This window comes from Ambystoma mexicanum, chromosome 5q (genome assembly GCF_040938575.1).
Source record: "Ambystoma mexicanum isolate Mex_15411 chromosome 5q, UKY_AmexF1_1, whole genome shotgun sequence".
NCBI classification, from domain to species: domain Eukaryota; kingdom Metazoa; phylum Chordata; class Amphibia; order Caudata; family Ambystomatidae; genus Ambystoma; species Ambystoma mexicanum.
This window is the reverse complement of record NC_090933.1, coordinates 1,242,154,475-1,242,171,901: the sequence shown is the minus strand read 5'-3', so window position 1 is coordinate 1,242,171,901 and position 17,427 is coordinate 1,242,154,475. Positions and strand designations below refer to the sequence as shown.

Here is a 17,427-nt window from a genome sequence, read left to right as displayed (position 1 = left end):
CGATTTCAAAAATGTCAACCTCCACCAAGGGTCTGCAACCTGTGGCTCTCCAGGTGTTCTGAATTACACTCCCATGATCCCTCACCGCTGACAATACTGACTAAGGCTGGTGGGAGTTGTAGTCCAACTATTTAGGGAGCTAAAGGCTCCAGAGCCCTAGAGTAATGGAAGAGCTACAATGTCTGTTTGTGGGATCACAAACCTAAGGACTCTATGCAACTACTACACAACCTATACAAGCTTCCCATACGTACTATGCATATACCATGTTGCTTTGCTTTTTCAACTTGCATTTATTACATTTTCAGAACACAGTCAGCAAACCAAGTATTGGACATAGAAATATTGCATCACTGAATACATCTAAAACAAGCTATATTCGCAATCTGCTTTGTATCTGTTTTGATAATAAAAGGGCAGAAGAAGAGAAACATGTACACACAGACACACACAGACAAAAGGGGCAGAGGAATAGATGGTAAGATCGGGGTGTGCAGTGGTGCAAGTTATGCAGGCCCCCATATGGTCTGCTTATTCCAGTTCCTAGCCCAGCGCCTCCATATAATCAAACTTCTGGTATTGCAGTCGGAGAAACCCTTCCAATGTCCATGTTGTCTTCCCTATTTGGTCATCATTTTCCCAGGTGAACAGAGTGTGCTCATACCCGAGATCCAGTCTTTTATTCTACTGGAAGCATTTCCTTTCCAGACTTTCAAATTCATCCCCTGCCCCCTACAGCCCTAGACTGAGAATACACTTCCTCTTTCCCCAGTCAGCCCCCCAGATTCCCCTCACTAAATAAAGTAATGGAAGCACCGGAGAGGTCGACTGCGGTTCTCTTATCACAGAACAGAATATTCTCGATACCTCACACCAAAAGGGACATACTCTGCCACAGGACAAGAACATGCGAGTCATGGTTGCTCCATTCGCCCACATGCCAAGCAGCAATCAATATCCACAAGTTCATACATACATAGCCATTACAGTGTCCAACTCTTATAAAATAAAGCACTCTGCTGTGTAAAATTAGGAGTTAGTCCAGGGTGGTCTCAAGGTTGGCATGGCAACCAAGGGGTTCTCCCAACTCCTGAATGCTTTCCACTTCTCTGGGGTGCAGGGTTCAGCACTCCACAGGGATACAGGGACCAGCTCCCTCCCTCAGGGATTCAGGGCCCAGCTCCCACCCTAAGGAAATCAGGGAAAAGACCACCCCTCGGCGCTGCTAGGGATATACTGGCCTCCATAGTATGCTAACGATATTGCCATATGGCCACAGCATGCTCACAGTTACAGATATTTTCACCGTGTCCTGGGTCAACCTCTTGAGCAAGATTCATCCATTCTGCTCTCACTAGGGAGTACCAGATCTTTAATATCCTCTGCATGGTCTATCCCTGAACTACACTTCAAAATACACAGTAAACTTGTATAAAACATCTGTAATGGTAGCAGCCACACATACTGATCGCAGGTAATATCGTCCCATAATATGATGTCCGGCTTCAACTCTGTAAAAAAACAAACATAATAATAACTATTCATACTGGGCACAGAGGTCGGGATTTGGGCCCTCGCTGCCCTCACCTGCCGTAAAACCTCTAGGTCACAGGTTTGAATAGTGCCTGGGCCTACGCAAACCTGCATCTTTCCAAGGTCCACAGAGTACCATTAAATTGGGTCATAATAACCCCTAGTATTTGCAGCACCACAGAATGGCATAACCTGTGATAACAAGCGCAACATTAAAAAATACATATTATTAACTGTCCCCGCAAGGCGCTTACGAAACATACCTTATTTGTAAAGATGTCTTAGCTCCTATTAAACGAATCAAGTGCTTTTACAGGTACCGCTTGGATCCTATTATTATTACCTCTACAAAGATATCTTCATCACCAGAGGGGACGTGTCAGGAAACAGAATTAAAGATGCCCCATTTTCCATCACACAGCTCACCCCGGTCAACCCCCGTCCCATTTGCTACACAAAGGATTCCGACCTACACCGGAGGGGGTAAGACCCCTTTGAGACTAGACTGAGCAATCCTTCAGAAACCAACGTGCATCACTACTGAGCATGGGCCGGCCACTGCTCTCCGTTCAAGTCAATAAAAGCCAACATGGGGCCCTCGGTAGGAGTCTCTCTCTCAATCAACTGAATAAGCCGCGTCGGGTCATGGCGCCTTGTTGCCGGCGGCTGTGAACGGTAGCCCAAGCGTGCCGCTGCTCTTGCTTCTCTTCCCGCTACTGCTTTTCTTGGTGCCAGCAAGCAACGTACTGGCACTCTTGCTGTTCATGATACTTTTCCTGCTGTTCTCTTTGTTATGCTTCAGCAACAAAGACTTTTTATCCGCCTTTGAAAGAAAGCAGGACAAAAAAAAACACAACACATTAACAAAGCAAAGAAACAAATAATACAATAGGAAAATTAGGAATGTGACTACAGTATTGGGAATGTGCAATGTGTGTAGGACTGGATCTCCAAGAATGAAGAGCAGAATTAATTACGTACATTTTTTTATGGCATTTTGCAAGGGTGATTTTGGAAGAACCCAGACACAAAATGCAAAAATATACAATTAATAAAACCTATCATGCAAGAACCCAATGTCCTCAATAGTTCTAATCATCATTATTACTACTATTATAATGTTTCCTTTCTTCAGTGACTTGAAACAGGAAATGGTTCTCCCTCTATTGGCACATGCGAAAAGGCAAAAGGCAAAGGTTAGGCATATACCGAAGGCAGCAGTCTGAAATCTGTGGCTCTCCAGATATTTTTGGACTACAAATCCCATACGCCCTAGCTAGCATTGTCACTGATAAGGGATCAGGGGACTTCGTAGTCCACAACATATGGAGAGGCACAAGGCTACAGACCCCTCACCTAAGGAATGAATAATAGGACAACAAAAAGTTACTTAATGTTTCATTTTTCTGGCTCATTAACGTTGTTGGTATCCTAAACTATTTGCTGGCTGTTTCGCTCACTTTTCTTATGATATCAGAGGGTATTCCACTGAAGTTGCCGCGTCACTGCATTCCTTTTTCTGGTGTGCTGCCCTGAGTAGCCTATATTGTTACCAGGGCAGAGGTGCTGTAATGCCCTTCATTAGGGGTACTTCTGCCAGGAACCTGACCAAACATCAACTCCTACAAAACGAATCCCTGAGAGCAGCACTGGGCCTAAAAGGCGATGACCACAACGCAAAGCCCAATAGCTCCCCATTAAAGCGTGCATTGACGTTAAAATCCTATCCATTACACACAGAGGCATCGACAACACTGCACCGTCTACCTCAATCAGCGCATCCCTATAAAGTCTGCTTTTCGCCCACAGCAGGCCTCCTCAGCCCTTGCTCTCCTTACTCCCAAATTTAAAAGCAAGCGAGCGGTTCTAGCTTCATGGTTACCGCACCCACCTTATGGAACTGTCTCCCTCCATAGGGATAATTTGTATTTGGGTGTTGGGTAGATTTTTCTTTTTGAGTGAAATGCTCCCCACTTTGCGAGCCCAGCAGCATTTTTGCTGGACTGCTGGATTTTTGGACTGATTCTCCTGAGTGAGTGGGAACCTTTTTCCACACTCCGTCGTTCTTTTACTCTGACAATGGGAACTTCTTTGACCTCTTTTTGGTACTTTTTAATGGAGTTAAGCTTTCCTCCATCCTTTCTGGTATCAATCTACTGTTTACTATTGCAGCACAGAGCACTTTCTGTGCAGTGTTGCTGGGAGCTCCTTGAGCTTCCCTTTTTATTTTTTCCTGTCATAACACACTGTTAGCAGGGTAGGGGGATACTTTCTATCCTACCTGTGTTTTATTTTACGAGATTAGCACACACCACCATAAGTGGAGTGCTGAGGGGAAACATTGTCTCCCTTTTCTCGCTTTTCCAGTAACATTTAGTTACTGTTCCAAGTTCATCTGACCGGCTGGTGGCAGTGTACCTTTTTGCATGACTTTTTGTGGACTTTTACCGCAGGTTGTCTTCGCATCTGTGGTAGGGGACACAAGGGACACAATTTGTCTAGAATGTTGACTGTAGATTTTTAAGTCCTGTTCAAGATGACTTGGCACTTCCTGGGTCTTCTTCTACCTGAGTGGGTGGGGGAGATCTTGATGGGTCTTTTGTCTTTGGCGAGCTTCCTTTGAAAAGCCTGCCCACACCCTCCGATTGCCTGTAAGGACAGAAAGCCGGGGAGGTGACCGAAACTCCCCCGGTCCTTGTCCTGCAGTGTGCCTGCCTGAAGCCAGTTTGTGCTGGGAGGTTGGCTGTCCCCATTGGACAGCCACTACACACCACCACCCCCCAGGTTTGAAAGGATGCATGTCTGGTGATTGGTAGGCTCAGACAGTTTTTCTGCATAAAAGGTGAGGCTCCTGGAGCTGAAACTCAGTCGACCACTGGACTGAAAATCCAAAGAGGAATTCGTAGAAGGATGTCCCAAGCAGCATCCACCGACCAGCAGAGCCGTTGAATGACCGCTGCCGACCCGACTCAGGATTCTGAGCAACAGGGAATATCTCCGTAAGAAGACTTCCTCCCTTGGACTGGTGCACCTAACCAGTGTCAAGACCACCTGGATTTTGCACCATCCCTCAAAGAGCTGCAACATCCTGGGTCTGAAAACTCCCAATACTCTGGGACCTGGGCCATTTTGCAGTGCACGGTTTTGGCTGAAATGTTGTCGCCATCCTTCAGTGCCTGCAGTGACTCTTTCCCGCTCCTAGACGTCCCTTCAGTCGAGTCGAGGACCGAGAACCAGAGAGAAGTCTGCCGGACGACAACCATTGCTGTTCCGAAGCCTGTTGTGGGATGAAATATAGGTCCTGAATGCCAGAAATAAAGAGGCCAGAATGATTTGTGAAATCCCATTGAAGTATAAGGCCAGCACAGAAATGGTGATGTCAGACATGATGCCCATTGAACAAAAAATAGGCCTAAATTTCAAAGGAAAGAAAGTGGGCTTAAATCTCAAAAGTACGTAGATATGCACAATGCATTTCAGCAAGGAAAGGAAAGACATGTGGCTGACAATGCTGTTTTACTAAATCCATGGAGAGCTACACTTTTACTTAAAGAGACAGACAGCAGCGTGTACAATATCTTTATGCAACATGAGACTGTGATCCCGAAATCTTAATTGAAACCAAGCTTCTTGCAATTATAAGAAATAAAAGAACTTCCTTTTTCCCTCATCCAAATAACAGTATGCAAAGAGAAGTGCTCACTAGACTTTCAGAGTTTGAACATGGTTTTCTCCTATAACTGCCCTATACATATGGACAATCCAGAAGTGCTGCTCGGGTATTTTGAAAATGTGACATTAAAGAAGTACGTTACACATGGATATAAGGCCCAGGTGTGAAATACACTGTGTGTGAGTTTAAAAGCCATTGTTTGCAGAATCTTACATGCAGCCGGTCATTTCTCCTAAAGATGAAACTTAACCTCCAAGACCTTTCCTCTGCTGGTCTTGGAGAGGGAGGTCTGGTTGTCAACCATCAATCAGGGCCATTGCTTAAAAATATAGAAAGAAATACACTGCTTAGATTTAAACCATGGTGGAAACAGATAGGACCATGCCTGTTCTTTCAGCAGAAATGGCCTTGAGGTCACAATTCCCATAAAATGTCCATTAGTGTTGCAGCCAGCGCCATTACAAGGCCAAGAAGGGAGAGTCGAACATAAACATGAGCCAGCCTCTGGTTGATCACATGCAACTTAAGAGAACAAAGGAAAAGGCTGCAGTTTAGTTAATAGAAAAATACATATTATTGCATAAAAGGGGCAGTGTATATGCCACAAGAGGACTTCCAGACTTTTATTAAAAGGTGACAGTACCCCCCTTTGAACCATGCCAAAACGATTTTGGTGCGATACACATAACGAAAGTTATTAATAAAAATTTGATTTGGGTCTTCCCTTGATTCCGAGAGATTTGAAAGTTGGTGCGAGGGCGAAGGACAGAATTAACATGGCAACTATGAAGTGGCATATTTTTCACTGATGCGGCTCCTGAGTAAATGAATAAAACCTGTATCTCTGCATAGGAAGGCCGTGCCGACTTCAGGCTAGCATTCTCTTATGTGCCTTAAAATGTAGTTCCTAAAAATATATCCATACATGTAAAGATTTGAAAAATTAGGGTACTTGCCATGTTGATAGATTTTTTGAGTTGAAACAGGACGAGCCCACATGTCAGTTTGGGATGACAAAGCTTTCTCCTCTCACAGCTTTCCTAACTCACAACCTTCATCTCCTTGTTTCTATTAGCACACAGGTGGGAGGTGGGTACAAAAAAACCAACCAATCCCTTTCGCAGGAATCATGACAAGTGTGTGATGTCATTTGCCCTATAAGTAGACCAGTTTGCATCAGAACTGGGTTTTCTTTCCACTTATTCCGGGAGGTAACCTGCTGCTGAACTCTTGCGAGAAACATCCTAGCAGAGAGGCCCCAAATCTTGCATTGGAAAGAGGGACCAAGAGACATAGAAGCTGACTGGGACCCCTTGGAGGATTCAGTGGAGACTATCCTTGACTTCCTGTCCCAGAGGCGCCCTGCTGTTCTCTGATGCTCATTACATGGCCTCTCCTGTAAGTAAAGCTATCCCCAAAGCCATAGATTGTGTACGCCCTGCATGTTCAAGCATTGTTTTAGTTATTTCACCATAGCAAAATATCCTGTTTCTCTGTGTAGATCCATAGCATATTTAAAGTAAATCAATTAATTCCCCTATAAAAATCACAGGATGTGTTTTGTTGGCATTCAAAACTAACAGGCTATTCCCAGTGGGTTTTGAGCAAGTATAGACATAAAGACTTGCCGAAAGATTTAATCCCAAAACCCTGTTTCCACGTGAGTGTGCGGGGCGCAAAACAAAATTGCCTCTTTGTTCCCATTGTGCTCTGACCAAAGCCACAAAGCCCTACCTGTTCTATTTAGGTGTTGCAAAACAAATGTTCCCATTGTTTTCTTTTCCCTCATTTTGCATCTGTGGTAATAAGTAAAAAAACAATATTGCCCCTTGAATCCCTTTTTCCAAAAGAGTGCATTTTACCAGAATCCCAAAACAATGTTCCCATTGTGTTCCCATTCCCTGCCACTGGCCTTCAATTCAGAGGGGTCAAGTCTAATTGATGCTTGGAGGGTGGGGGTTGCTGGGAGAAAAAGTATTATAACCAAATCAGCAATCACTGTGTGTCTTGAATTGTTCTTAGTCTGTATTGGTGTGTGATTTCAAAAGAAAGCTGCGGGAAATTGTGACTGCATAGCTCAGTATTATCTCTGTGTTGGTACCATTACGGAAGTCATTTTTGTTCTTGTGTTGTCACAGCATTGGTGGCTGATGTTGGTCTATTTGGTTTAAATAAATTAATAATTCTATATTCTTACTACACGCCGGCTTGGTTCCTAGTCCATTGTGGTACCGGGTATATGTTGGGGTTGGGTGCGAGACGGGTTGGAGGCCTTACCAAAGGAACCTTAACAAACTAATATTATTGTGCGCCACATTCATTGGGGGGAGGGGGGACTTCCTGATCTGAGTCTGACCGCATAATAAACCGCAACACTGTGAAGGGCTCCAATAGAGTCGAGAGAGACCGAGAGCAGCGTAGCAGAAGCAGAACGGGGACCGCTAAGGAGCCGGCAGTGTTGGGAGGCCCGGGGCATACCAGCAGGTGTATCAGCAATTACCAAAATGTTTTGAATGTCTGCCAAATAACATTGAAAGACTAGGTTTACGCAAGTATACATATGAGGGATGCCAATATTGAGAAAGTTGGAGTAAACATCATGAAAAGCAAATGAACATTATTAGTGAAGTAATTGAAAAGGGAAATGTGTACAACTCTTCATATATGAAAGGTCAATAGGGGGAAGATTGGAAAAGCATTGCCCAAGCCAATGCACATTATTAATGAAGTTGAAGATCAAAACTTGAACTAGCCTCCATATAAGGGATGCTAGTATGGGGGAAGTTGGAACAAGTAATAACGGAAGCCATTAGAGTATAAAACAGTGAAGAAGAAAGAGCTGTGTTATACTCGGGAAAGAAAGGGTATTGAAAGATTGTGACAAGACTTGGTGAAGGTGTTGTATCAAGCAGTGATCCTTTGGGGAAGGGGAGATACATGGCAAGACAGTACACCAGGGGATCTTCAGAACCCAAAGATCCCCAGATTCGGAAGATCCCCATGTGTACTGTCTTGGTGTACTGTCTTGACATCTCCCCCATTTCGGGGAAATACCTGACAGGAGAGTACACATGGGGTTTATCAAACCCGGTAGAGAAAGCAGTCTAAGAAGACCTAGTGGAAGTGTTGCATCAGGCAGCAAAAATGTGTGGGGGGGAGATACCTGGCAGGAGAGTTTATCAGGGATTTTCAAGTCCAGAGAGGGGGATACCTGGTAGAGGAGTACACCAGATAATCCATCCAAAATATGTAAAAGAAGGAAAGACATTGTGAAACAAAATCCTGGCAGGGGAGTATACCTGGAAAACCTCATCAATAAATTGCTGAGTGGAAAAGGCACTTTTTTCCGCCATCCTTACAAAAATCCTACATTGCTTTGAGAAGATACTCTTTGACATTCTTGTGAAAGTGTTGTATAAGAGACATTTCCACTACTCTTGGGGAATCATTGTCTGCGGAGGACAATCGTTTTCATCGTCCCTGAGAAAGTGCTAAAAACATCCTTGGTCAAGTTGCAGAGAGATGCGTTACCATCCTTGATACATCATTTGTTTGGAAAATACATTTTCATGTTAAGGAGGTGTTATATGAAAGAGGTTTATACCACTCCTAAGGAACTATTGTTTTAACTGAACATTTTATACCTGAACCAATTCAGGGGAAGGGAACTATCCCCTGGATCCAAGGATTGTTTTGTTGGATTTATATACTTCGTTTTTGCACTTATTTTTCTGAGTTTAAAAAAGGGGCATTTACCTTGCACATTGTGTTGTTCATTTTAGTGTGAGGGTCAAATACATTTTGGACACAAGGACAGTTTGCTTAAATTGGAGGAAGAGACACAGACTGTTCCCTAGTTTTGATTTCGTAGGTGGGGAAACTCATTTGGATAGGGTTAGAAAGGCCTTTTTCCAAACCCTTTTATTTTAACAAAATGTCCTATGTTGAAAACATTACAACTTTGTGCCCATCTCTCATTTCTGACCCCTCACTCTAGGTACTTACCTGGGGCTTGCTGCATTGTTATCCTGCTCTTGGGGGTTGCATTCAGCTGATCCTTGCACCCCTCCAGGGCCTGCCTAGAGGCTGATTGGGGTAGACAACCCATTGGGCTCTATTCTGCCTTACAACATTGGTCCTTGGGGCATTACTGTGAGGGGAAAATCCCAAATTCCCTTGCATTTGTGAAAAACTACCTGCAAACTTGAAAGGTGCCTGCTGGGCTCTGCCTTCTGGAACATTTTGCTTTGCTTCCACGCCTGTTCTTCAGCAGCCCTTGTCCACTGGCGCCTCAGTGTCCCTTCTAACTCTGTGACTCACACAAGATAGGGTCGGACTGCCTAAATTAGGCTAAACTAAAGTACCTCAGTTTCTAACTAAGTTTGCTTCCCTGGTACAGGTGTTTCACTATATTTGCTGTGTTACCTTTGTCTATTCTAACAAGTAATGATTACTGTGAATATTGTAATTGTTTCTTCTCTGTTGACTTACTGTGAATAGTATTTACTTCTAAGCCTTGGCGTACATAAAATAAATCTTTATGTTTATACAACTCCCTAGTGTGTCAGTGTTTCCTTGAACCAAGCGTTTGCTCAGAGTTCTGTGTGCCTCACTACAGCCCTCCTCCCTCCTAGGCTAAGCCTGGCTGCTCAGCCATTGCTACCACGCCTTTGGGTAGTTAGGCTAAACCTAAGGGGTGTAACCGTGTTCACCAAAGGTGGGCCTTCTAAAGTCTTGTCCCAGACAGGACTTTACCAAAATAAAACTAACATTGGGATAATAGGATAATATGAAATAATGAGATTTACGAAATTATGAGACACACAATAGGTTTTAAAAGTGGGGCCCATGTATATAAAATTAAGTGGTGTATTTTAGATATGGCTTGTAGGTCAGCAGGTTCATTACAAGACCTGCAAGTGTGCTTCACATTGATAGTTATGTTTCTCTGCTGCAAGACAGTTTTTGTTGACAGTACCTCATCTTGTATCTATCATTAAATTCAGAAAAGAACTTGTAAAGAGAGTGAGCCTGCACTAACAAAACAAAGTAAGTATAGCTGGAAAGCATTAATAAAAAATAAAAAAAAAATCACACTTTTTTCTTTGTAATATCTTCCAGTACGCAGCATGTGTTAGGGGAGTTTTCCTTAAGCCCACTTTGGGATAAGACTTTATAAAACGATCCCAATGGTATTTAGAACCCCAACTCTTAGCATCAGTCTGTACAACTCATGGAACCTAGGTAGAGTGGCAGGGCAGTCAGGCATATCTTAAGAGGAAGACGTGAGCTGTAGGTAAGTACACTGAACCTAGTTAGCAATGCAATTCAAAGAAACACTTACACCAATAAATATATATAAAATATATATTTATTATATTTACACAAGAGATATTTTAATATACTTAGCACATTAAACCAAAACACATAAGATTACTTGAAGATACTTTCCAAAGGCCATTGCTTAGTTTGTACTTGCTTGCGGTTACAATTGTTACAACTTTTTCACACTGACAGTTCTACCGTGTTATCGGTAATAACGTGCACTCACACACACACAAAGAAATACAGTCATTTTATCTACTGTAACGCGCTCTATCTTGGATCCTCCAAAGCCACCACCAACAAATTACAAATCTTCCAGAATAATGCACTCAGAGCGGCCCTGGGCATCTCCAGAAGAGACCACATCACAGCACACAGTCAACAGAACAACTGGACCCCTATCACAGACAAAATCTCCCTAAAAACTGCTTCACTCACCCACAAGTCCCTCAATAACGCGGCCCCTATCTACCTGATCGACAGATTTCACAGACCGACATCCCTGAGTCCGACAAGGACAGCATACAGAGACTGCCTCTCCGTCCCTAACTACAAACGCTCTACCATAGGAGGTAACAGTTTCCCAGTGAAAGCGGCTAAACTGTGGAACTCCCTACTACCCACTCTTAGAATGGACTTACCCTACCAAAATTTCCGTTCCAAGATGATGTCTTGGCTGAAGGCAGCCGTTGTCTAAACATACTGAGCCATGATCTGCTTCTCCCTCTTGTCACTTGGACATACCGTACACACAAATGTTAACTGTATATATGTATATACTCCTTGCTTTTCTTTTATCATTATTGTGCATATGCCATGTATATATTTTATTGTCTGCAACTAAGTTTCGCAAATTCCTGTATCTGCTGCGCCTTGTTACCCGAGGGTATTCCGGTGCATTACAAATAATAAACAAACAAACAAACATTTAGTTAGCAAAACCACATAAAATAATGGGCCTCATTACAAACCTGGCGGAATGGGTTAACGGGTTCCGCTAATGGGTGCGGACCCGTTAACACCATTCCGCCTGATTACGAGGTCTCCTCGCGGGACCCGGTAAGGATGTCTGGTAAAACCAGTCATCCTTACCGGGACCTGCGAGGGGAAGAGGGAGCAACCAACGGGCCAGTCGTAATTGGCCCGTTGTTGGCTCCCTCTCCCATTCCCATTGAGCCCTATGGGGGCTCATATGGGAATGGGGATGGTCCGGGCCCGGGTTCGCAGAGGGAGGAATTACTGGGCCCTCCGTACTCGGAATGGCCCGGTAATTCCCCATTCTGGAAACCCGGTAAAAGAGCCCGGTTTGGCAGCAGCCATGGTGCTAATAGCACTATGGCTACCGTCAAACTCGTATTGAAGCCCAATGTCTTTTTGGAAGGAAAAGTTGGGTTAGTCAAACAGTAGCAGAGCTACAGCTGTTAATGTCAAATTCCCAACCCTAGCTAAAAGGCATTTCGGAGGGGCTCAAAGTCTTGTGAAGCAGCAGAACTGCAAAGTTCCTACTTTTAGTCTCCAGATAAGAATACATAAAAGAATAACACAACTTGGGAGACCCTGTTTAAAGGACTTGAAAAAGGGACACAAGCAGCAGCTTAGGTCAGAGATAAGAGTGGACTCGCTGCACACCTCTATGTGCACTCCAACACTGTGGAGTGCCTTTTCGGATTAAGGTAAGCAATGCATTTTCTCCCCACAGTACCTTTGGTTTGAAGAATTTTTTGTGGCAGAATTCCCCTCGGTGTAGCAGAACTGAACCCGGCCTCTGGATTCCTTGGTCTGATATGAAAGCCAGGAAAATGGGTGGGATCTCAGCAGCAGTCTCGAGGGAGGACATCTGGCACAGATTTCTTCAGCTTCTCTGCTCTGTCTGCGGTTTTGGCGCCTTTTCTGCAGGGCCAACAAAGAACACAATTCATCCGGTCAATCTTCTTCGATTCCTGGAATCCTGCACTCTGGTGAGGGGACTCGTATTGTTTCTCTAGCGGGTCCTCTGGAGCTCAACAAAGACTTGGACGGATTCGACATTGACAAGATGATACACTACGATTTGGTCAGAGGTTTCCTGGTATTTGTGGTCTGCAGCAATGGAAAACCGCAGCACCTTGGGATTTGGCTCGGATTGTCAATCGTCTTCGGACTGGTTGTTCCCACCAGTCAAAGAGAAGGAGTCGTCCTCTTTGGCGTTCCTCTGTTACAATGGAAAACGGGGTCAGGACAGCAGTGGTCGACTCACAGTGTTGCAAAGGGTCCGCAGGCATCTCTGGTCGTCTTCTTCGTTTACTTCAGTTTCAAGTGGTCGACTTGACTTTCACCTCAGGAACCTCACCTTTTATTCAGTTTCAGCACACACTCCTCTACAATCTCTCTCAGCAGAGAAAGAGGTGTATGGTTGTCTAATCAGGACAGCCAGACCCCCAAGTGGGAACTGGTTCCATTCAGGCACTTAGGCAGACAAAGGGCAGGGGAGTAAAAAACTTCGCCCCCACTTCCTGCCTGCCAGAAACACTGAAGCCTAGGCGGGGACACCCAAGGGATACTGCCAAAGGCAAAACACAAACACAGACCTCCCCCTCCCAGAATGGTAGAAAAACGGCTAACAAAGAACAACCATGCAACAAATGTTAAAAAAAGAAAGGAGTCACCAAGTTAGTACTCAGGTGACCCTATTGTGTCCAACCGGGACTGTGAATACAGTCTGCGGTAACAAAAGAGCACAATAGTTGGTAGAACACATCCACTGCGACCAGCCATAGCTAGAGTGTTGTCTATGTGACTAAAAAGTCACAGGAGCAGAGAGAAGGGGGATACTAAGTATCATCTTAACAAAGGGGAACTGGGAGAAGCAGTGAAACAAACTACAAAGGGTGTTCCCATGTGGAAAAAATTCAGTTTGATTTAGAATGATTTCAGCATAGAAAAATGCGCTTGAATTTAATCATATGATTCATCAAGTACAGAGCATGAGTACAGTTGCATAATTTAACCCATAAGTAATGCACTAGCTTGGTCCACGGATGAAGTAATCAATAACATCATTTAAGTCACAGACCATTTTATTTTGCAAAGGACAACTACTAAGTAATTCTTTAAACATTTCTAAAAGAACTATACACAAAAATGGCTACAAAAAGACAAATTTGAAAAAGAAAGTCAAAGAAAAAATACACAACGAAAAAGTCAAATACATATTGAAGCTAAAGACAAAAAGCTGAAAATTTGAAACATAAATAATTAATTGGATGCTAAACTTGAAGGCTGCATACAGAGACGGCAAGAAAGATGCAATACCTTTTGTACAATTGCTAACTTGCCCTAACTAACCACAATACACATACATGAATAAACATATATATATACTCCAGAGACGAAAAGTGGGTCCACTTAAAGTGATATAAATGATATTGCCAGGAGAATGACGGAGAGAGGCTGTAGATTAGGACCAGATTAGAAAATCGTCTACGCCTATTGCTGCTGCCAAAGCATGGAAATACTAATACACTGAAACATGATGACCCAACCACATTTATCAAGACACGGATATATCAGGGGTTGGGCATCAAATAGAACATCAGGTTAGGCATTTCGGTGAGAAATATGGTAGACAACCACCTTCATCAAGACAAACTGTCTTTACTTGGTCCCTAATAACATAGAATGTTGGAAAAAAACTTTATGTTTTCAAAAACGCCAATGGTCAAACTATCCAGAGGCCCAGTTGACCAGGTTTACCATGTACAGAACTCCATGTGACTTGTTGCCACGTGAAGGGAGCTAAAGGTACAGGAGTGGACTACCACTAGAACCTGTCCGGAGCACCGGAGCCACCGCCAGAGACCATCACCAAGAGAGATGCTAAGAAGAGAGAGTACAAAAGAGCCAAGAATTATGATTTGTGAACTCAAAACAGGGTTTGTGTCCCCTAATATTAAAAAGAAGAGATCCCCGTGTTTACTGACATGTGAATTGAATATACCTGGCTGATAGCCTGCTTGGTCAAAAGCAAAAACAAACAATGTCTTACCTGTTTCTTAACTCACAAGGAGCTACAGGTCAGGCAGGTCAGGATAACTGTACTGGTGACACGTAAGAAGGGACCTGGATCCTAGAACCACTTGGGGAAACCCAAATGCTAAAGGTGAAGATGCCAGTGTGAGCCCAGAAAAGGAACATGGAAGAAGACTGGTTAAGATGAGGGCCCAAAGAAATGTTGGAGTCAGAACACAACAAGAGTTAATGGATTACCCAATTGTTTTACTTCTTCATCTACGAATCAATAAGGAGGGGCATAGTACTCCCAAGTGCCGAAAAACCACTGATCAAGGCACTTTAAGACAAATATGCAATCGGGTGTGCACTTGGATCTATGGGTGTTGTGGCACTGAAAAAAAGAAAGCACAAGAAGTGCAGAACACTCAGTTAAATAAGCCGACATTGGTCACATGAGTGGAAAATGACAGGAAGGGACGCCAAAAAGGTGCTCGCCTAAGTTGCGCTCATAGACAGAAAACCGAAGTGAATCCACCAGTGTCCTACATATCTTTATCTGATTGCCAAAACAATTTTCGATGGCCGTAAGGTGCCAAAAAATGTGCCGTGACCATCTGAAATAAGAAACAGGGTGGAGCATAAGTTATGGCCACACATGAAACACGGGAAAATCACAAGTTGGAAAAAGCTAAGCAAAGTGAAATCTGCCTGACCGGAATACCGATATGCTCACTTGACTTCTAACGGAGCTGCAGTCACCATTAAACGGGTTTCAACAAGAACGAACAAAGAACCCTGTTGCACGTAGCATCTCACCTGTGAATAACCAAAGGTGCGGCTACTAAGTACTGCGCGTTGGGCGTTACATATTGGAGCGTAATTCAAGCCTGTTCATGGATAAGGAAAGAGGACTAAAATAAAAGTCAAAATACACTGTGAATGCCAACAGAATACGTAGTATTTAAATGCGAGGCTATGTTCCCGAAACAACTTTACAAAAGAGAAGAAGTGGTGCCACATAACACTCTGAATGATCAGGGAACCCAGAAAGAGAACCCTGTGAAGAAAATAGAAATGAAGGATTCTACTGCTAAAAAATATGTGGAAAAAAGAAGATGAGATGAAGTTTGGGCTGATGTTAGTCACATCTAGATGAAATGATAAGTATCCCCTTGGCACTCCACATAAGGTGGTGTGTGCCAATCTCTCAGAACATAACGTTTTAGGAGAGATACAAGAACAGTAGAAAGTAAGAATAAAAAAGAATCTCAAAGAGATATGGCGGAAAGTAGACTCCATAGAAAAAGTGAAACACAGAGAACAGAGTACCAAAAGGTAGAGCGCATAAGAATGAATGCGTGGTAAAGGCCCCACTCATTTAGGATATAAGGAAAAAGTTCCAGAAGTCCAGCAAAGGGTGCTGTGGGTCTCACTAGGAGAGGGATTGAAGCATAAAAATGATACATCTCCCAAACAGCACGTACAACTGCTTTTATAAGGAAAATTCGTATCCAATTCATAACTTCCTCATTGTTGAACAAAAATAATTTTCTTAAATATGAATCTGTGTGAGTAATTGTCTGGACAATTGGTAATAATAAAGACATTGATGGTTGTTACTCAATGCAGGCACGTATATCGCTCCGAGTGCTTTCTCAAGGCTTAATTTGGCTATCCATTTATTTTGGTGTGGCAGTTTTTTCCTGTCTAAGTTATTATCTGGGTTTTGGTCAGGCTTGTTGTAGAAGGTTTGACTTGCCTGCCCTTTACTAGGACCTGAAGAACAGTTGTCCTGGAAAATAGTATGTACAGAGCTCTGCAGCACAGAGATTTGAAGGCAGTTGTGCATTAAAGTGATGGATTTTCAACAGTTTGATGATTGCTTCAATAGAGACCCAGGAAGAGAACCTGGGTGGGTTAATCTATTGCACCTTAAACTAACTTACATACAGGATGAGAATAACTCACACATTCAACAACCATCAGGGATCCTCCACAATAGATTATTTTTGCCTCTCGCTAGAGCCGTGTGGTAGGATAGTGGGTTTTGAAGTGGTGATGGACACTAGTAGTGATCACAACCCAATCAGCTTGAAATTAAGTGGTGTTAGGCCCGCCAGATAGATTTCCTCGCATGGTATAATTGAATGACCTGTCCAATAAGAATTAAATGGGCAAGAATTCGGGTCACTGATCTGCACCTAGATATTCTGGCAGTGAACGTATCCGCTATTCGTGGAATTCTAGATAGTGTGGCAAATTCAGTCGAGGTATAGGAGAGCTTCATGAAGTTAGTGGGGGGGCCTTACCAAGGGCTTCACGGCTCAATGCAAGGGGAAGGCTAATTCTTGAAAGAGGGGGTGGTTTAATGAGTCTTGTACATTTGCAAAAAAATCACTCCTGGGAGTTTTAAAATCACCAGTTAGTACTAGGGTGGAGATTATTAATGCTAGAGCGAACTATCTTTTAGTGCTGGAGAGAAGGAAAAGCGAGCTTGAAGCAGAAGCTTGGGAGGGTTTTTTTTTAGGCTTCAAGGCTGAATGATCAGAAAGCACTCTGGGATTATGTGAAAGGGGGCCCCCACCCTTAAACCCACGGAAAGTCCAAGTGGTACGCATGTGGAAGCGGCAACATGGGTGGAGTATTTTGGCACCCTGTTTAGAGGTGGAGTATCAGTGGAAACATCGGGGAGAAGTCGTACCTCATTGGTTTCAAGCTTGAGGACGTTTCTCTGGCCATTAACCTACAGGCAAGCAACCGAGCCCCTGGTCCTGTTCCAGGATCAGCTCGATGTATGGGCCCGGCTGCTGACCATAGTGTTGAATGCTTGCCTTTATACTCACTACTTCCCGCCTTTGTGGAAATCAGCCATTATATTTCCCATCTTTAAAAAAGGAGACCATGCG

General features: G+C 43.5%; 1 protein-coding gene across 2 annotated transcripts in view; it reads right to left on the bottom strand.

The window, feature by feature from the left end:
- Positions 1-273: 273 nt before the first annotated feature.
- The window catches only part of RHPN1 (rhophilin Rho GTPase binding protein 1), a 366,143-nt gene continuing 348,989 nt past the window's right edge, over positions 274-17,427 (bottom strand). For both annotated transcript variants that reach the window (XM_069621751.1, XM_069621752.1), the window contains one exon: positions 274-2,356. In XM_069621751.1, coding sequence (XP_069477852.1) covers positions 2,177-2,356 — 180 coding nt within the window. In that variant the 3' untranslated portion in view covers positions 274-2,176. The remainder of the gene's footprint in view (positions 2,357-17,427) is intronic.